General features: G+C 49.9%; 1 protein-coding gene and 1 long non-coding RNA gene across 2 annotated transcripts; both read left to right on the top strand.

Annotated features, from left to right (window-relative positions):
- Positions 1-1,217: 1,217 nt before the first annotated feature.
- On the top strand, positions 1,218-2,347 carry LOC140001007 (uncharacterized). Its single transcript, XR_011806175.1, has 3 exons — positions 1,218-1,355; positions 1,704-1,843; positions 2,269-2,347. It is a non-coding gene; the product is annotated as an uncharacterized lncRNA (long non-coding RNA).
- Positions 2,348-8,005: 5,658 nt separating this feature from the next.
- LOC140001023 (uncharacterized) lies at positions 8,006-20,849 on the top strand. Its single transcript, XM_072032180.1, has 6 exons — positions 8,006-8,197; positions 8,264-8,354; positions 8,445-8,691; positions 9,458-9,635; positions 10,254-10,349; positions 18,367-20,849. Exons 1-6 carry the CDS (start codon positions 8,006-8,008, stop codon positions 18,493-18,495), a joined length of 933 nt encoding a protein of 310 aa, XP_071888281.1. The 3' UTR covers positions 18,496-20,849.
- The last annotated feature ends 398 nt before the right edge of the window (positions 20,850-21,247 follow it).

Here is a 21,247-nt window from a genome sequence, read left to right on the forward strand (position 1 = left end):
CAGCTCCTACCAGGTCACCTGCTCCTGCGTGGGCTCCTCCACGGGCTGCAGCGTGGAACCCTGCTCCACCGTGGTACTCCATGGGCTGCAGGGGGACAGCCTGCTTCACCATGGGCCTCACCACAGGCCGCAGGGGAACTTGTGCTGTGTGCCTGGAGCACCTCTCCCCCTCCTTCCTCACTGACTTTGGCGCCTGCAAGGCTGTTCCTCACTCCTCTCACTCTCCCAGCTGCTGTGTGGCGCAGTGTTGTGTTTTTTTTTTTTCCTAAATCTGCTCTCACAGAGGCGCAAAACAACATCACTTACTGGCTCAGCTCTGGCCAGCAGTGGGGCCCTTGCCAAACATGGGGCAGCTTCTAGATCCTTCTCACAGAAGCCACGCCTGTGGCCCCCTAACACCAAAACCTTGCCATGTAAACCCATGACACGGCAAGAGGCTCAGACTTTCTCTGCCTGCAACTACTCAAGAAATGAGAGTATCAGTAGCTTTCTCACACCAAGACAATTAGAACAAACGTTGAGGTTTGAAAGCCTATGGTTCTAAGGATTGAAGCCTATTTTTAACATTTTAGATGTTGCTTGGCATTCATAGAGCAGTGTTCAATGGTAGGCCTCACAGCTGGTTTCCTCTGGATTTCCGATAAGCCAACAAATTCCTCCTTCCGTTGATAGTAGTCTCACCCTAGTATACAACAGTCTTGTAGTAGCAAGTCCTGGTCCCTGCCAAATAATTATCAGTACAGGAAAGATCTGAGAAACGTTCTAAATGGATACTGTCAGTAGATGTTTGCAACGATTTTAAAAAATCTGAACAGAAACATTGAAGATCATACCCATGCAGGGAATGTGATTAGATCCTGTTTCAAGCATCTTAGCACTGAGACAAAACATCAGGGAAAAAAACAAAAACAAACGAACAAAAAAACAACTTTCAGATTTGTTTTTGAGAGTCTGAATAACACATTATCTCTTCTCATTTTATTGCTTATTAGACAGTATTGCCATTCACATATTTTTCTCCAACAATGAGTAACTCAAATGGCAAAAAGGTTGGAAAATAGTTCTGAAAAACACCAGTTTAATCAGGGATAGTTCACCAGTCTTGAGCCTGAAAAATGCCACGTCTCCAAATCCAGTCTTTCTTTTTTCTTTGAGTCTTGCTCCTGGCAAGAGGGATCTGGTGCAGAGAGACAGTTCTGCCCAGGAGCAGCTCCACTGCACAGCACAGCAGGGTTGGGGGCTCTGACCGCAGCTGGCACAAAGAGAGGAGAGAAGGAGAGAGGACTTGGAGGCAGTTGGGAGTGGGTGGATGCTGAGAGCTGCCTGCAGGAGAAATCTGCACAGCCCTTGACAAGGTAAATGTCTGGCTGCAGGGCCATGCAGCTGCAGGTCCTGGTAGTGTCTCCTCCTGGGTCTTGTTTCTGGGAGGGCAGTGGGCAATGCAGTAGGCTTTGAGACTGCTGCTGGATTGCACTGTGAGGTGAGGACGTCTGGCAGAAAGTCCATGGAGAGCCATAACCCAGCTTCCCCTGGACAGCCAGGAGCCAAGTGCTAAGCCTCCTCCAGACACTGAAGGGATGGAGCTGGGATGCTGGGACAGTCCAGCTTATGAATATTCATGTCTGTCCATGGGGTGTTCTTCTGGTCTTCAGGCTGCTCTCCAGCAGGATGCAGCTCTCTCTTGGCATCCTTGTGTTCTCCAGGTGCCACAAGGAGAAGACACCTCTGCACTAAGGCCATGTCCTTGCTGCTGACTGGCTGTCTGTGGGCAGCTGGAGTGAGGCCTCTGCAGCCCTGGCAAAGAGGGAGAAGCTGAGGTCCTGCTCATGCACTTGCAGACAAGGTGAGGATTCTGTCCATCTGCAGTGGGACTGGGGCTTCTCTGCTTTAAGCTCTCTACATATTGGGAAACAGTAGTGTGCTTGTTGTACTCAGCATAAGAAAATCTGCCTTGCTCTATACTGGAGGGAGGTGTTCTTTGCAACAACACTGCGAAGTTCATGGATCTTATAAATGGACTGAACTTCAGTTTCCCCCTTTTTCCTGCTTCCTGAATGCTTCACAGCAGGAAGGACTCCTCTGGAGCCCACAGGAATCCCCGCTCCCAGTGTCAGCCTCAGAAAGAATCATCCGGGACTCAAGCGGTAGAGCTGCAGAAAGATTCTCCTGCAAAGAGAGAGGCTTGGGATGAGAGTGCTCTAAGACTTTCAAAATGTTTTCCTCAGAGAAGTCTCTTCTAACTTTATTCTGCCTTCTCTTTTTCAACAGACAACTGTGTTCAATGTCAGAAAATGCCCAACAGCAGCTCTGTGAGCAAGTTCCTCCTGCTGCCATTCGCAGACACGCGTGAGCTGCAGCTCCTGCACTTTGCGCTCTTCCTGGGCATCTACCTGGCTGCCCTCCTGGGCAACGGCCTCATCCTCAGCGCTGTAGCCTGCGACCACTGCCTCCACACCCCCATGTACTTCTTCCTCCTCAACCTCGCCCTCCTCGACCTGGGATGCATCTCCATTACTGTCCCCAAAGCCATGGCCAATTCCCTCTGGGACACCAGGACCATCTCCTATCAAGGCTGTGCTGCACAAGTTCTCTTTTTCGTCTTCTTCTTTGGTTCAGAGTTTTCAATTCTCACTGCCATGGCCTATGACCGCTATGTTGCCATCTGCAAGCCCCTGCACTATGGGAGCCTCCTGGGCAGCAGAGCTTGTGCCACTATGGCAGCAGCTGCCTGGGGCAGTGACTTTCTCCAAGCTGTCCTGCACATGGCCAACACATTTTCCCTGCCGCTCTGCCATGGCAATGCTGTGGAGCAGTTCTTCTGTGAAATCCCCCAGATCCTCAAGCTCTCCTGCTCAGATGCCTACCTCAGGGAATTTGAGCTACTTGTTTTCAGTTTTTCCTTAGTCTTTGGTTCTTTTGTTTTCATTGTTATTTCCTATGTGCAGATCTTCAGGGTGGTGCTGAGGATGCCCTCTGAGCAGGGCTGGCACAAAGCCTTTTCCACATGCCTCCCTCACCTGGCCGTGGTCTCCCTGTTTGTTAGCACTGTCATGGTTGCCTACTTGAAGCCCCCCTCCATCTCTTCGCCATGCCTTGACCTGGTGGTATCCGTTCTGTACTCAGTGGTGCCTCCAGCAGTGAACCCACTCATCTACAGCATGAGGAACCAGGAGCTCAAGGATGCCTTGAGGAAACTGATGAACTAATATTTAAAAAAAAAAAAAAAAAAAAGCCTATTGTCTTCTGCATATGACTCAGAATGCATTGCAGGAACAAGGTTTTCTTTTTAATAATTTTTCATACTCTGGAGAGTGCCATCACAAGCTCAGAGGTGTGGGTAGTAAGTTCAGCAATGGCTGGCCAGGCCATTGCTCATTGCTTCTTGAGGGATAAGATTTCCCAGAAGAGCAGGGCCTGCTGTATGTGCATGGGAGACATTGAAAGAGAAACCCAATGCTGGTGCTGGCAGGCACGTCATATGTGTGTGGAGAGATGAACACGAAGGAGCACAAAGGCCATCCGCTATTCCTAGAAGTCTCATGAAGGCCAGCTGGGCAGATAGCGTCACAAGGCCAAGTAACGTCCCCTGGGAAGCCACCTGAAGGCAGCTCTGGGACGTTCCTCCTTGAACCGAGGTCTCTGTGCCCATTCCTCATGTCCTGGGGTATCTCAGAGGAGGGCAGAGCAGGGCGAGGCTCCCCACAGCTGAGGTGTCTCCCAGCCTCTGGCAGTGACTGCAGGAGCTCTCTCTAAAGGCATGTGTGTATGAGGTCTGCTCAGATGTGGACACCTCACACAGCCCTGCCATTGCCCTGTGTGATTCCAGGAACAACCCCCAGTGTCCCTGTGAGATTCCTGGAACCCCTTTTGCATAGGTTCATTGCAGATGCCCCTCTCTGTTATGTCACACTACCCCGCCTTTCTCGACCGGGCTGTCAGGCATTTGGATCAGCAAGATTTCTGGGGACTTGAAAAACGTGGGCATCAAACGCATCTTCAGGAAGGGCAAGAAAAAGGATTGGCAGAACTGCAATTGTCACCTCTAACCCTGGGAATGTGATAGGGAAAGTCCTGCCACAGCCTTCTTCAGGCAGTTGGAGGAACCAAAGGAACTGCTGAAACAGAAGGGGAGGGGAAAGAAGGGAACGAGGTGAACCTGCACTTTAGCAAGGCCTTTGCCATGGTTTCCTGGGGTTCCCTTTAGCCACACTGGTGATATTTGGACTGAAAAAGGGGATGATGTTTTTGGGGGCAAGGTGTCAGTGGTACAAAGTCCTCCTTTCAGCCAGTTACCAGCAGCATCCCTCAGTGATGGGCACTTGGGCCAACACTGTTGACACTCTTTGTTATCTCCCTTCATGATGGCATGGAGCGTATTTCTCAATCTCAGTCTTTTAAACATGCATTAATCTTTAATGCAATGACTCTCCCTCAAGAGTGCTCTTCAAGGACAGAAGAAATGGAGGAGAAAAAAAAAAAAAAAAAAGGAAAAAAAGAAAGAAGCATTAGAATTGTTGGGAAATGTGTTTTGGTAAATGTGTGTTTATGTAAAATGTATTTTCCTAAATGTTTGCATAAAACTATTGTTCAAGAAAGCATAATTTGATTTATTGCACTTCTCCATGGTGTTGTCAATGGAAAACTGTGTAAATGAATAATGAACATTCATAGAAAAAAAAAAAAAGCTGGTGATGCTGGCAAGGGAGATTATTTCAGCTATTACTTAGAATCCTTTTTTGCACAGCTTTGAACTGTTTCTTCAATCTATTTTCATGGCTGGTTTCAGTTTTCCAGTCAGAGGTGGACACTGCCTCCAAGGTTTCCTTGGATAGCCGAGGGACCCAGGTGGGAAAAGTGACACAGGACCTAGGGGAGCCCTTCTGGAGCACAAGCTGGGGGGCACGAACTGGGGCTGGGCCCCTCAGGGGCTGTGCAGGGCTGCTACGCATGCTGTGCAGGGCCTGCCTACAGCATGCTGTATCCTTCCATCCCACTAAGATGTCACTTCTGTCTCAGAAACTGACCGTCCCCATGCAGGGAGACAGCATCTTGCAGGCAATGTTTGAAAAGCTGCCCCAAACACAAGGACATATCTGGGGAGGTCAGGAGGCAAGATATCAAAAACTGCTCCAGACCATGGGGTCCATCCCTCAGGAGCAAACTGCTCCAACCTGGGTCCCCCACGGGCAGCAGCTCCTGCCAGGTCACCTGGTCCTGCGTGGGCTCCTCTCCACGGGTTACAGGTCTGGCCTGGAATCTGCTCTGGCAGGGGTCCTCCACAAACTACAACCTCTGTCAGTGCAGGTCCACCTGCTCCACCATGGTCTCCTCTACAGGTTGAAGGGGGACAGCCTGCTTCACCATGGTCCTCATCACAGGCCGCAGGGGACTTCTGCTCCGGGACATGGAGCACGTCTCCCCCTCCTTCATAACTGATCTTAGCACCTGCAAGGCTATTTCTCACTCCTCTCTTTCTCCCAGCTGCTGTTCTACAGCAGCTTTTTTTTTTTTTTGCCTTTTTTTTTTTTCTTCTGTTTAAATATGCTCTCACAGAGGTGCAAAGAATGTCGCTTATTGGCCCAGTTCTGGCCAGCAGTGGGGCCCTTATCTAACGTGGGGCAGCTTCTGGATTCTTCTCACCAAAGCCACCTCTATGGCCCCCCACTACCAAAACCATGCCACGTAAACCCACTCCATGCAGTCACACGGCATTCAAAGATGAATGTGAGGGGCCATGGATTTGATCTGCTTGTAGGCGACAAGGAGGAGATGAGAGGAAATGCTCTGATGACCTCAACTCTGCCTCAGGATCTCCTGCCCCAGCAGGAGGAATGTGACTGTGGCAGGGACTGTGAGGTCACTTCTGCCTCTGCAGTTGATAGGGCAACAGCAGCAACATGTCACAGAAAGGGCCTACGAGGTCACTTCTGAGTGACTTTGGCTATCCTCCAGTCTTCAGGCACCTCACCCATTCTCCAGGACCTTTCAAAGATGATAGAGAGCGGTTCGGCGATCACATCTGCCAGCTCCCTTAGCACACGCAGATGCATCCCATCGGGACCCAGGGATTTGTGTGTGTTGAGCCCACACAGACGCTCCCGAACCACTCCCACGTCCACCAGGGGGGAGCCCTCCATTTCCCAGACCCTTTGTCCTATTGCCAGGGGCGAGGAGTCCCGGGGGAGTGTCCTTGAAGCAAAGACTGACGCAAAGAAAGCATTCAGTATCTCTGCCTTCTCAACGTCTCCCTTGACCAGGAAACCCCCCTCATTCAGCAAGGGACCCACATTATCCCTAGTCTTCCTCTTGCCGTTTACATACTTGAAAAACCCTTCTTATTATCCTTTATCTCTTTCGCAAGCCTCATCTCTAGGTGGGCTTTAGCCTTCCTGGTCGCATCCCTGCAGGCCCTGACAACACATCTATACTCCTCCCAAGAGGACAGGCCCGCCCTTTTTCCACATTTCACAGACCATCCTCTTCCATTTGATCTTATTGATGAGCTCCTTGCTCATCCACACAGGTTTCCTGCCCCCCTTCCCCGATTTCCTATTCCTTGGGATGCACCGATCCTGAGCATGGAAGAAGTGCTGCTTAAATGTAGCCCAGCTCTCACAAGCACCCTTGCTTTCGAGCAGCCTATCCTATGAGATACTCCCAAGCAGGTCCCGGAAGAGGTCAAAGTTGGCTCTTCGAAAGTCCAAGGTAGCAATCCTGCTTTCAGCCTTACTTTCTTTGCCTAGTTGCATGTGTGTTGAGGGATTTCTTGAAACAGCAAAAATCCCATGGCTTGCTGTAGCTGAGCAAACCAAGCTACCAGGGCAACTATGAGAAGTTCCCATGACAGTGTTCCCACAGCGCCAAACTCAGAAAATACTGTTACCAGCAGCTGGCCTCAAGGACTAGGTCTACGTGACCGTTAATCACAAAGGGGGTTGTTTTCCTGACTGCTAATCAAAAGGGGGGTTCTTTTCTTGCAGGTGGGGTTGTTTTCTTCTAGTTGTTTGTCTGAGTGCTTTTGACAAATAATCTTGTGTGAAACATTGTCCGCCCCTGTAAAGTTCACTATAAAAGTTGTGCTATTCGGGCAATAAAAGGGAGCAGCACGATCTGACTCTGCTGGTGTCTGTCGTGCTTTCGCCCATGCTTCCTGCAACATATGGGGGGTGGGGGGGCATTTTGGGGTCCCAAAATATGAGGGGGGGGGTCATGAAACATATGGGGGGGGCACAGATGGGGGGGCTCCTGTAGGGTATGGGGGGGCGTTTTGGGGGGTCCTGGAACGGGGGGGGGGGCAGGTAGGGTATTCGGGGGGGGCAGATTGGGGGGGGTCCCAGCTGGGGGGGGGGCATTTGGGGTAGGGTAAGGGGGGCGAGTCCTAAACCGGGGGGGGGGGAGACAGAGTTTGGAGGGGGGGGCACTACCGATTGGGGGGGGGGTCCAAATTTTTGGGGGGAAGTCAGATTCTTATGGGGGGGTGTCCAATTTTTTATGAGGGGGGTCCAATTTCTTTTTAGGGGGTACAATTTTTTATGGGGGGGGTCCAATTTCTTTTTGGGGTGGGTCCAATTTTTTTTTGGGGGGGTCCAATTTTGGGGGGGTGGGGCCCGGGGGGGGTCCGGGCCGGCGGCCGCAGCGCAGGACCGTGATACAGCAGCGGCGGCGGCGGGGGGGTGCCCGAGGGGGGGGCGCGGAGGGACGGCGGCAGCGGGCCGCCCCTCCCCCCAACCGGGACCCGTCCCTGCTCCCGCACGCCCCCCCTCCCGCCGCCACTGCCGCCGTGGAGCCGACCCCATACCCTAAACCCCAAACCCCAAACCCCAAACCCCAAACCCCAAACCCCGCCCCCACCGCCGAAGCCCCGCCCTCTACTTCTAAAGCCCCGCCTCCCCCCTCCCTCCCTGCCGGCCGTTACCCGGCGGGCGCGGCCACGTGACCCCCCGCGCGCCTCCCTATTGGCCGGCGCCCCGGGGCGGCGCGCGGCGATTGGCGGAGGCGGCGCCCAATGGGAGCGCGGGGCGGGCGCGGTTTGAGTGTGCGCGCCGCAATGGCGGCGAGGCCTGGCGGCGGCGGCGGCGCCCGCCCGGTACCGGCCACGGCGGCGGCTGCGTCACTTCCGGCCGCCTCCCGGTTACCGGTGCGCAAGGCTCACGCCAAGCGCGCGGCGGCCGCGCCTGAGCCGGAGGCTCCCGAACAGGTTGGGCCCCGCTCCCGCTCCCGTTCCCGGTGCCGGTTCCGGTCTCACCCTCCCGTTCTCCCGTAGAAACGGCGCCGCTCCGGGCCCCGAGCGGGCTGGGCTCCCAGCAGCCGCGCCCCGTTGCGGGCTATCAGCGTCCCGACGGCACCAGGCCCAGGTAGGGCGGCACCGGGGGGGTCCCGGTTGTACCGGGGGGGTCCCGGTTCCACCGTTCGGTCGCGGTGACCCCCCCGTGCCCCCCCCCCAGGGCTTCTGCGCAAGGCCATGACCGTCGCCGCAGCCCCCCAGGCCGGGAAAAAGGCCCCGGGGGCGGCTTCGGGATCGGCAGCGCCGCCTCCGGTACCGGGGGTGCGGCGGCGGGCGGCGGGGGACCCGAGGGGGCAGCTGGCGGAGCTGCGGGAGAAGATAAGGGGCCTGGAGGATGACAACCGGCAGCTCCGGGAGCAGCTGCAGCACAGCCGGGCCCGGGAGGAGGAGCTGGAGGGACAAGTGAGGTGAGAGCCCCGGTAACTCCCCCCCCCCGCTACCGGTTTGCACCCTCCCGGTAACCGGGGACCCCTCCCCTGACCCCTCTGGTACCTAGGGACCCCCCTCCAGTAACGGGGGACCCGTTTCCTTCCTCCTCCGGTATCGGGGACCGCCCCCCTCCGGTAACGGAGGACCTGTCCCCTTTCCCCCCAGTACCGGGGACCCCCCTCCGGTAACCGGGAACTCCCCCCCGGTAACAGAGGACCCGTCCCCTTCCCCCTCCGGTACCGGGAACCCCCCTCTGGGTACGGCAGCACCCTCCACTTCCCCCTCCGGTACCCGGGGACCACTGTAAGGTATCGGAGACACCCCCCCTCCGGTAATAGAGGACCTGTCCCTTTCCCCCCTAGTATCGGGGACCTCCCTCGGGTAACTGGTGACCCTCCCCCTATCCCCTCCGGTAGCGGGGACCCCCCCCGGTAACCGGAGACCCTCCCCCTTTCCCCTCTGTTAACCGGGAACCCCCCTCGGGTAACAGGGGACCCCTCCCCTTCCCCCTCCAGTAACAGGGGAACCCCCGGTAACCGGGGACCCGTCCCCTTCCCCCTCCAGTGCCCGGGGACCCCCCTCCGGTAACCGGGGACTCTCCCCCTTCCCCGTCTGGTACTGGGAACCCCCCTCAGGGTACGGAAGCCCCCTCCCCTTCCCCCTCCGATACCCGGGGACCCCCCCTCCGATACCAGAGACCCCCCCCCCCTCCGGTAACGGCGCCCCCCCCCCGGTGCCTCCCAGCTCTCTGCGCACGGAGCTGCAGCAGTCCCAGGAGGAGCGGTCCCGGTGGCAGCGGGAGGCGGAGGCGCAGGCGGCCGAGCGGCAGCGGCTGGCGGCTGAGCTCCAGGAGCGGCACCGGCAGCTGGAGGAGCTCCGGGAGGCGGCGCGGGACCGGGAGGAGCAGCTGGGGGCCGCCCAGGTGGGTACGAGGCTGATTTCCCCCCCCCCCCCCCCACGGGGCAAAACCAGCAAAAGCGGGATTCTGCCCCAAAATGGGCTGCGAGGAGCGCAGCTGGAGATGCTTCGGGGGGCTTTTTACCCGATTTCGGGGTGTTTTGCCGGATTTTTCCCCAGTTGTTGTCTTCTCCCAAATTATTCCCCGTACCCCCCTAAATTATTATCTTAGGCTCCCCTGATTATTGGGGTCTTCCCCCCCAACCCTTCCTGATATTGGGGCATTTCCTCCAGATTTTGGGGGCTCTTCCCCGAATTCTGCTTGGCTTTTCCCGCAAACTTTGGGGGAGTTTCCACCAATTCTGTGTGTTTCCCAACCAAATCTTGGTGGGTTTCCCCTCCCCCTGTATTCTGGATGGTTTTTCCCCATGTTTTTTGGGGGGCTCTTCCCGAAGATTTTATAGGTTATTTCCCCAAATTCTTGGTGCTTTTTCTACAAGCTCTTCGCGGACGGGGTACCCAAGTTCTGTGCGTTTTTTCCCTAAAGTTTTGAATTTTTACATCCAATTCTTGGCGCTCCTGTCTTGGCCGACGGCGTTGGGCGCCTCTTGGCCAACGGGGTCGGGCCTTTCCCCCCCCCCAGGCGGAGCTGCGGGCGCTGGCGGGGGCGCAGGAGGAGCATTTGCACGTGCTGGAGATGGAGCGGCGCCGCCTGCACAACCAGCTGCAGGAGCTCAAGGTGCACCAGGGGGGCTGACACTGAAAATATCAATAATAATTTAAAAACCAGGATTCGTTTCGGGGGATTTTTTGCCCCAACATGAAAATAATAATGATAATAATTGATAATAAATAATAATAATCGTTCATTTTTTGTTTATGTCAAAATTTAAAAAAAAGTTTTTTTTTGCTCAAACTTTTTTTTTAAAATAACATTCCTTTCTGTTTTTTCCTCAAAGTTAAAAAGTATCATTTATTCTTTTTTCTCGAAATTGAAAAACAAAACCTTTTTTTAGTTTGCTCAAATAAAAAATCATCTTTCTTTTTTTGATTTTTACTGAAATTTTAAAAAGTCAAAAGAACACTTCTTCTATTTCTCAAAATTTAAAATAGAATAACTCATTTCATTTTTTGAGCTTTTTTGCTCAGAGTTTAACAAATACATATGTTTTTGCCCCAAATTTTTAAAAATACAAAAACAAATCATTTTTTTGCTCAGTTAAAAAAAAAACACTTAATTTTCCCTCAAATTAAAAAAAAATATATTAAATGCTTAGTTTTTCTTGCTCAAAATTAAAAAAATACATAGTTTCTTTTAGGTTTTGCCCCAAATCTATAAACAACAGAATGGTCATGGTTCGTTTCTGTTTTTTTGTTCAAAATTGTAAGAGTATATAAGAATATAAATATTTAACTCTGAAAGTTTTTCTTATATATCCATACTTAAATACAGAAAAATACAGAAAAATAATCTGTCTGACAAGTGGCAGTCGGGCAGGGCTCAGGGCTGTGGCAATTGGGGCCACGTCAGGTCACCATTGGGATCCCCCAAGGCTCCGTTTTAGGGCCAGTCCTCTTCAAGTCCTCGATATTCTACAAAATACCTTTTTTTCCCTTTTTTTTTTCCCCCTCCCCAGGGGAACATCCGCGTCTTCTGCTGTGTGCGCCCCCATTTCCCCCCAAAGACCCGTATTTCCCTCCCATTTCCCCCACAAGTGCCCCCATTCCCTCCAGTTTCTGCCCTATTTCCCCCCCCAAGAAGCGCTGTTTCCCCCCATTTTCCCCATAAATGCCCCTGTTTCTTCCCATTCTCCCCAAAAGTGCCCGTTTGCCCCAGTTTCCCTCCCAAAGGCCCCCAAAGTGCCCCGTTAGCCCCACCAAATGCCCCCATTTCCCCCCAAAGACCCATATTTCCCCCCCATTTCCCCCCAAAGACCCCCATTTCCCCCCAGTTTCCACCCCAAATACCCCCGTTTGCCCCTGGACTCCCCCCAAAGACCCCTATTTTGCCCCCAAAGACCCCTATTTCCCCCACAAGTGCCCCCATTCCCCCAGTTTCTACCCCAAACGCCCCCGTTTACCCCTGAACTCCCCCCAATGACCCTTATTTTCCCCCAAAAGACCCCTTTTTCCCCCCATTTGCCCTATAAACCCCCCCCGACCCCCCCCAGTCGGCCCTGGACGGGTATCCCGTCTGCATCTTCGCCTACGGGCAGACGGGCAGCGGCAAAACCTACACCATGGAGGGGCCGGGGGACGCCGACCCCACAAGTTGGGGGGTGATCCCCCGCGCCGTGCGGCACCTCTTCGGGGGCGCCCGCCAGCTGGAGCACAAAGGGTGGCAGGCGGGGGCTGAGGCACCTAGTTTTGGGGGGTTTGGGGGCTTTTGGGGGGCTTTTGGGGCTTTTTTGGGGGGAGTTAGGGGTTTTGGGGGCTTCTTTGGGCGGTGCTTAGGGCTTTTGGGGGCTTCTTTGGGTGTGTTAGCGCTTTTGGGGGGCTTAGGGCTTTTGGGGGGCTTTTTTTGGGGTGTTAGGGCTTTCTGGTGGCTACTTTAGGGTTTTGGGGAGCTTTTTGGGGGGGTTAGGGCTTTTTGGTGAGCTTTTGGGGAGGCTTTTTTTTGGGTGTTTAGGGCTTTTTTGGGGGATTACGGCTTTTGGGGGCTTTTTTGGGGGCATTAGGTCTTTTAGGGGCTTTTTTGAGGGGGTTTTGAGCCTTTTGGGACTTTGGGGGGTTTAAGGCATTTGGGGGGGGGTTAGGACTTCTTGGGGTGCTTTTTTGGGAGGGGTTACAGCTTTTGGGGGGCTAATTTAGGGCTTTGGGGAGATTTTTGGGGGGAATTAGGTCTTTTAGGGGCCTTTTGGAGGGAGTTTTGAGCTTTTGGGGGCTTCTTTTGGGGGATTTATGGTGTTTGGGGGAGGTTTAGGGCTTCTTGGGGTGCTTTTGGGGGGGATTAGGGCTTTTGGGGACGTCTTATGGGGGCGTTTAGGGCTTTTGGGGGCTTCTTTGGGTGTGTTAGTGCTTTTGGGAGAGGCTTAGGGTTTTTGGGGGCTTTTGGTTTTTTTTGGGGGGGTGTTAGGGCTTTTTGGTGGCTAATTTAGGGCTTTTGGGGGGCTTTTTTTGGAGGTTAGGGCTTTTGGGGGGACTTTTGGGGAGACTTTTTGGGGAGTTATGGCTTTTGGGAGCTTTTTTGGGGGGATTAGGTCTTTTAGGGGCTTTTTTGAGGGGATTTTGGGACTTTTGGGGGTTTAAGGCATTTGGGAGGGTTTAGGACTTCTTGGGGTGCTTTTTTTTGGGGGGGTTACAGCTTTTGGGGGGCTAGTTTAGGGCTTTGGGGAGATTTTTTGGGGGGGAATTAAGTCTTTTAGGGGCTTTTTTGAGGGGGTTTTGAGCTTTTGGGGGCTTCTTTTGGGGGATTTAAGGCATTTGGGGGGGTTAGGGCTTCTTGGGGTGCTTTTGGGGGGATTAGGGCTTATGGGGGCTTTTTTGGGGGTAGGTCTTTTGGGGGCTAATTTAGGGCTTTTTTTGAGGGGGTAGGGCTTTCTTGGGGGAGTAGGGCTTTTGGGGTGGGGGGGTTAGGGTGGGTTTTTGGGGGAATTTCTTTAGCTTTGGGGACTTTGGGTCTGCTCTTTTGGGGGCTCTTTGGGGTTCTTTATAGGGTTTGGAGGCTTTTGGTGGTTCTTTAGGCACTCGGGGCCCCTTTTTGGGGGGATTTTGCGCCCCCCTGACCCCCCCAAAGTACAGTTTCAGCGCCAGTTTCCTGGAGATCTACAATGAGGTGCTGCGGGACCTGCTGGGGGGGGACAAGGGGGGTGAGCTGGAGGTCAGCTGTGGTGAACAAGCGATAAAAGAGTTAGTTAAATATATTTTAAATTAAATATATGTTCCTTGGAAGTACAAGAATAGCATTCAGGTTAAATCAGGTCTCCTTGGTGTAAAAATAAAGTGAAAAACCTGCCAGCCGGTAAGGGAACATAGAAGACCCTACATGCAATGTGTTTAGATGCAAAATTAAACTCCAGAGCACAGCAACTGAAAAGGATGATTTTATATATATAAATATTTACAGACGCTATTTATGACTTTATATTTGCACAGATATTTACTTTCATTTATCTCCTCTTTGCCCTTGATCCAGATTTGAAGTGTAGTGAAAACCTGTAGCAACTCCCCACAACAGCGGAAAGAGGCCAAAAAGCAGCAAAATTGGGGCAGTTTGGTGGCAATTGTGGGTTTTAAGTGGTAATTCGGTGAGGAAAGCCCACGTAACTACTTACTATCAGGCTTCAAATAAAATTTGGCAATATAAATGACAATAATATGAGTGAAATTTTGCCATTCCCCTCACAGAAGGGTGAAGGAAGGGGTGATGTTGTACAGTGCCTCATAGTTAGGTGTGGGAATAGAAATGTTGTTTTTGCAGAGTTACATTGTTTAGAAGGAGGGAATGTGGTACTGAGATATGCTTACAGTGATAAGAAAGTTTAGCAGGCGACCTAGTGAAATGCAGACAACCAGACTCCTTAGGACAATTAGGTGAAAATCACGGTGTCAAGTCAAGTCAGGTAAGTGAAGAAACATTACCACTTCAAACAGTAAAAATGTCAAAAGAAATTTGAAATTTAACAGGCCGGCAACTGAAGGCCATGCATTGTTTGTGAAGCATCAGATAGATTGTGAACCTGGATTACCCACTCAGTGGGGAAACAGGGGAGGGTCCTGCCATCAAAAGGTATATAAACTGTGTTTTGGAACTAGTAGAGGCACTCTCTCCTGCTTGTGGGGCGCCCGCCATTGCAATCGCGAATAAATTACTACTTCACTGAGATCCTCGCCTGAGCCTAAGTTATTGGCTACGGAGTGTTTCTCACAATTTGGGGGCTCGTCCGGGATCCAGTCACCTACTGGGGAGCCCCACCGCCGCAGCAGCAGGAAGGCATGCCCCGCTGATTTCAGCGGTCCTGTGCATCGACGGTGGCGGTTCTGCGGAAAGCTGACAGAGGGCCCGAGACTGGTTAAAGAGGCAGGATCCGTGAAGTAGTGGGGAAAGGAAGAAGGTAGGCACTCCGGGTTTTTAAGAATCGATCCGGTAACTCTGTGCACAGACCAAGGTAAGAAATATTAAGTATTGCCTTGGGGGTCGGGTATCTGGTGTATGGTAAGCCCTTGCACGGGGAAGTGCTGGCACTACACCAGGGGAATCTGGTGTACGGTAATCCTTGCACGGGGAAGTGCTTGGAAGTACACCAGGGAATCTGGTAAACTCAGGTGTGCGGTAACGCTGGCACGGGGAAGTGCTTGGCGGTACACCCCCATCTTTCAGTACGTTGGTGTGTGGTAAACTGCAGAAGGGAAATTTCTGTAGCACATACGGGCGAGGGTTAGGAAAGATGGGAAGATATGAGTTCCAGGGGACAGGGAGATATCCCTGGGGGAGTGCCTACTAATAGTTCTTCCTGAAGAATGATAAGAAATTGGAAACATAATCCCAAAATTAGAGGGATTGTAAAAGAAAAATAATTTAAAAAAAAAAGGTTAAATATTGTGTATCAGTCTGGACAAAAGAACCAATTAAGGAAACAGCAGTATTTTGGCCAAAATACGGGTCTGATGAAAATTCAGGCTTTAAATCTATGTGTAAACAAGAAGATTCCTTTTTTAGAGAAGGAGCCAAGTTATGTTCCCTATAATCTTAATATTGAACTGGTGGCAGCAGCAGTCACTCCGGGAAGGGAGACAGGGACTGTAATTAACACTGTCCCTAAAGAAGGATCGTACTCTAGGTTCTGGCAAGAATTAGAACAAGGTAGAAGAGATATTGAGAATTTTGCCTTCCCTGATACTAACAGTACTAACAATAACTGTATATCCTCTTAGGTGAACTACCCCCTCCTCCTTACCAGCAGAGAGGTTAGAACTTTTAAGAAGGAGAGGAAGTCTTTATTCAAGGACCCCAACAGCCTAGTTGAACAATTAGACCCGTTCCTACGACCTGATTCATACTCTTGGGGGAGGGAATTATGTCTATAAGTATGTTGTTTACAGGGAAAGAAATGGGAATGATCAGGAGGAGAGCTGCTGTACAAGAATGGGAAAGAGCTCATCCTCCAGGACCAGGGGTAATACCGGCAGGGCAGAAATACCCACTTGCCAATCCTGGCTGGAATAATAATAGTGTGCAACACAGAAATCATATGAGAGACTTGGGGTCAGAATGAGAAAGTACTTGGGGATGAGACCTGAGGACCCAGTATCCCAAGGGCTCTTGAAAGTTCATTGTGTGATTAAAGCCTGGCAGAATACGCAGAAAATGCTTCAGAAGGTGGGGGGATGTAGTGAACAGTCACTGGGGGACCCTCCTGCGGGAGGCCCTGGAGGTGTGTGTCCGGAGGGGAGGTAAGAAGGAAAAAAAAAAAAAAAAAGAGCGAAACTAATGGTATTGACAGTGCAGCAGGTAGTAAGGCAGAGGGTTGGAGAAAGAGGAAGAAAATCTTCAGGGGGAGTCAGGGCCAGGATGGAAAGGAGAGGAAGAGAGATGAAGGAATGGCAGGCAAAGAAGGCTGCCTGTGTTGTGGCCTGAGTCCTAGCAGGGACAGGCTTTGATAAGATGTTTTAAGTGTGGCCAGGCTGGCCACTTCGAATAGGAATATCGGGAGTGGAAGAAGGAGGAAAGAAGGAAAATGGGATGAAATATGCTATATTGATATGTTGTTTATCTTGGAGGGAAAAGGTATGGAATTAAGTTGGACCCTGACTGAGCCTTTGGTGCTGGTATTAGAAAAGTACAGGCTGGAGAAAGATAAAGGAAGTGTTAAAAGGGTTGCTGAAGGTGTTAAAGGTGTGGCATGTAGTATTTAACAGAGCTGTTTGAAGTTGAATGAGCAGGGAAAGGTGATGTAGGCATTATCTAAGTAACAGTCTAGAAGTTTTGGTATATTTGCATATTTGCTGTGGTGTTTGGTCAGTTTCCCAAGCATTGGGGAGGGGGGAACAGCCTGCTCCACCAGGGGCCTCTCCAGCGGCCGCAGGGGGGCTTCGGCTCCAGCGCCTGGAGCGCCTCCTCCCCCTCCTTCTGCACTGACTTTGGTGTCTGCGGGGGGGTTTCTCGCTCTCCCAACTGCTGTTGAGCAGCAGGCTTTTGTTTGTTTCTTTGTTTGTTTGTTTTCGTGGCTGTGCTCTCACAGAGGCACGGACTGTATTGCTCATGGCTTGGCTCTGGGCGGCAGTGGGCCCCTTTGGGGCCAGATGAAATTGTCCCTTACCTGCCACGGGGAGGCTTCTGGGTTTTTCTCACGGGGGCTGCCACTGCAGTTTCCCACGCCCCCCACTCACAGCCCCCGAACCTTGCCATCAAACCCAATACATTGGGGAACAGCTAGGTCATTACTGACTTGTAAAGTATCAGGGATTAAATTAACTAATGAAACCCTAAAAAGTGATGGGGGCAGAAGGGGCTGGGATAACAGTGCCACTTTTGGGGGATACCAAGCTGAGACCAGGGGATAAAATGATCACTGGGTAATTATTGTATGTACCCAAGGCAGGGACTAACTTGTTGGGAAGGGATTTGATGATTAAATTGGGCATTCAACTAGTAAATTGTTAGACTGGAATAACAGTGTTATTAATGGAGTGCTCTCAGGCCCTGAGAGCAAACATACATTTATATTCACCTCTGACTGGAAAGACCCTGAAATGGGGGCGGAAGCAACAATATAGGTGGACAATTTTACCCCCAAGGGTTTACTGGGCCACCTATCTATTTGGTTAAGTTCTAAAAAAGATTTTGGAGCAATTACAACCTCCCAAGGAGGTATTAATGTTAACAAATATGTGGATCGTTTTCTATTGTCAGGACAGGAGAAAAGAGTTGTGAAGAAAGCTACTAACAAGCTATTCAACTTTCTGGGAAAGCAGGGCTTGGGAGTATTAAAAAAATAAATAAATTACAATATGGAGAAAGAGAAGTCAGGTATTTAAGGCATCTAATGTCTGAAGGAAAACAGAATAAATGCAGAGAGGATTCAGGGAATTGTTGAAAATTAAGAAAGAACTAAAAAGTTTTAAAAGAAAGATTTTTTTTAAGGAATCAGGAGCCATGAAGTCTGAAGGAAAATCGATACTCCCTGATGGGAGAGAAATGCTGAATAAAGTGATAATGAGGCAAATATTAACTGTTTTACATCAGAAGAGTCATTGGGAGGTGCAAGCAATATGTGATAAGAAAGTATGTCTGTGTAGGAATATACACTTTAGGGAAGCACATATGTAGAGGATGTACCATATGTCAAAAGGTAAATAAAAAGGTCTTCTGTAATCCATCTAGAAGAGGACGGGAGCCAGGGGTTTGACCTTTCCAAAGTATACAGGTAGACCTTACTGAGTTACTTGTTTGTCCTAATTGACCACGTGACTGGATGGGCGTAAAGCTTTACTGCAAGGGTTAAAGCAGGCCTTAGAGATTGAGTGGGATTTTCACAGCCCCTGGCACCCCTCCTCTTCTGGGAAGGTGGAACGAATGAATCAGACATTAAAGAAGCAATTAACTAAACTAGTGTTAGAAACCCAACTTCCTTGGGTAAAATGCTTACTCCTACAGGTTTAAACAGCACCAAAAAAATGATATAGGAATTTTACCATATGAGATGCTGTTCAGATTGCCCTATCTGGGCAGAAGGGATGAGATACCACAATTCAAAACAAGAGAGTTTTCTTAAGAACTGTATTCTGGGGTTGTCCTCTTCTTTGTCATTTCTCAGGACCTGTGGGTTGTTGGCTCAAACCCCACCTTTGGAATTCCCCATTCACCACCATCACCCAGGAAACCGGGTCCTGGTTTGGACCTGGAAAGAGTCAGCTCCGGCCTGAATGGGAAGGACAATTACTAACCACTGAAACAGCCTAAGAACTGTGGAAAAAGGTTGGACTCACTATACTCGAGTGAAGGCATCCGTTGACGCTAGTACCTGGGAAGCTGTTCCTACAAAAGACTTGTTGGAAGTTGAAATTGAAAAATCTCATAGTGGACTCTGAGCAAGATAAGAGCTTACAATTGTAAACTAACCTTTTATTTTCACAGGTAACTAACGACTGTGACTTGTGATTGAGAGAAAGAACAGACCTATAGTGAATTGCAGTGCTCCCAAGGGGGGGTTGTTATAGTAGTAGTGTACATCTTACTTTTTGTATCAATAATTATTTGGAAACCTAAGGTTTAAAAATAATGACAGGGAAAAATTGATTACTAATTTTGATTTTAGTGATTCTAGGCCTCAGAGAAGGCCTTGGTCAATTGGCAACTTGCAAAAGGCACGACCAGATAATAGCAAAAACGGGATACCCCATCAAAATATGGGTGACTGTGACAGAGGGTTATGTACCACATTCTGTCACGTTCGATGTTTGTGAGGTGTTAGCTTGTGGAGATTTAAATGCCTAACGACAATTGAGCAGAGAGAACCAATAACTGAGAGAGACCCAACAGCCAGATTGAGAATACTGTATGGAAACAATCCTCTATTGCCATCAGAGAAAGGGAGAAACTCAAGGAGAAAACAGGAGAGAAAACAGGAGGCCCTCTGAAATGTGTCAGTTCAAACAAGGTATGGGGATGTGAATGCCTGGATAGAATGGGTCAAATATACCGTCCAGAGTCTCAACCGTAGCTACTGCTATGCTTGTGCCTCGGGATGACCGATTGCCCAGATAGTGCCCTTCCCATGGGGGTGGACCAAAGACTCCCAAGGGATGCGATATATGATTGCATTGTACCAAGAAAAGACTGCCGGGGAAATGAGGCCTGTAAGTCTCTCTTTGCTGTTCCTTGCATGATAACAGTATCACGGTTCCCCCTGCATTCTCTACAGCTATAGGTAACCATACAGCTTGCCTCTCACGGCAGGGTGTGAGTGCTACCTGGCATCTACGAGAATTTGCCTTGTGCTACCAAGGACTTGATGGGAAACTGCTCAAGACTAGAGATCCCCAGGGCAGATCTCTGGTGGTACGGTGGAGGGAAGATCTTACGGTCCACCCTACCATCTAATTGGGAAGGCACTTGCGCACTTGTTCAATTAGCTATACCCTTCACCCTGGCATTTGAAAGAGAAACATCACAAATACCCAGAAGTAAAAGAGGCTTAGGAATATCATTTGATGATAGAGTATATATAGATTCTATTGGGGTACCTAGAGGAGTTCCAGATGAACATAAAGCCAGAAATCAAATTGCTGCAGGGTTTGAGTCACTGGTCTGGTGGGTAACAATCAATAAAAATGTGGATTGGATTAATTATTTCTATTATAATCAGCAGAGATTCATCAATTATACCAAGGATGCGATGAGAGGAATCGATGAACAACTAGATGCCATCAGCAAAATGGCTTGGGAAAACAGGATAGCATTAGATATGATGCTCGCAGAGGAAGGAGGTGTGTTTGTGTGTCTAATACTGAGCAACCATTGTTGCACTCTTATACCCAAAAATAGTGTCCCAGATGGCTCGGTAACAAGAACATTGCAAGGGCTTACCACCCTTGCCAGTGAATTGGCAGAAAAAGTAGGCATATTTACATCCTTGATCGTAGTTGTAGGAGTTTTGACAGCCATTGGTTGCTGCATTATCCCCTGTGTAAGAGGACTAGTACAGTGGTTAACTGAAACCGCACTATTGAAACAAATGACCATGGAGCTACCACCTTACTCAGCTAAGGAGATAATGAGGAGATGGAAAGCAAAGAAAGCAAAGAAGAAGAAGTCTATCAAATTGCACCTTACAGAAAGGTTTTGCAAAAATCAACAGTTTATAAAAAAAGAAAAGGGGGGAATTGTGGGAATAGAAATGTTGTTTTTGCAGAGTTACATTGTTTAGAAGGAGGGAATGTGGTACTGAGATATGCTTACAGTGATAAGAAAGTTTAGCAGGCGACCTAGTGAAATGCAGACAACCAGACTCCTTAGGACAATTAGGTGAAAATCACGGTGTCAAGTCAAGTCAGGTAAGTGAAGAAACATTACCACTTCAAACAGTAAAAATGTCAAAAGAAATTTGAAATTTAACAGGCCGGCAACTGAAGGCCATGCATTGTTTGTGAAGCATCAGATAGATTGTGAACCTGGATTACCCACTCAGTGGGGAAACAGGGGAGGGTCCTGCCATCAAAAGGTATATAAACTGTGTTTTGGAACTAGTAGAGGCGCTCTCTCCTGCTTGTGGGGCGCCCGCCATGGCAATCGCGAATAAATTACTACTTCACTGAGATCCTCGCCTGAGCCTAAGTTATTGGCTACGGAGTGTTTCTCACATTAGGGGACCAAACGTTAACAAAAACTGTAATAAACTCTTTATTTTTAATTTGTTTTAATAACTTAATACTTTAATAACTCTCTTAAGCTATTTGTCTTTTTATTTTACTCTGGTGAACTATTAGCTCTATGAAAAAATAGTTGTGAGGATGATGATGAACTTCTGGGTTTTGAGCCTGTATCTTCCTGGAGTATTTTACACTTTTATAATTAACTGGCAAAAAAAAGTCTCAAAGCATTAATTTATTGTTATTTGATGAGATTTTTCTCATCAGAATGTGGGACCCTGCAGGCTGTTCATATTCCCCTATAGGTGCCAAGAGGGGTATAGGACA

This window comes from Anas platyrhynchos, chromosome 36 (assembly GCF_047663525.1).
Source record: "Anas platyrhynchos isolate ZD024472 breed Pekin duck chromosome 36, IASCAAS_PekinDuck_T2T, whole genome shotgun sequence".
NCBI classification, from domain to species: domain Eukaryota; kingdom Metazoa; phylum Chordata; class Aves; order Anseriformes; family Anatidae; genus Anas; species Anas platyrhynchos.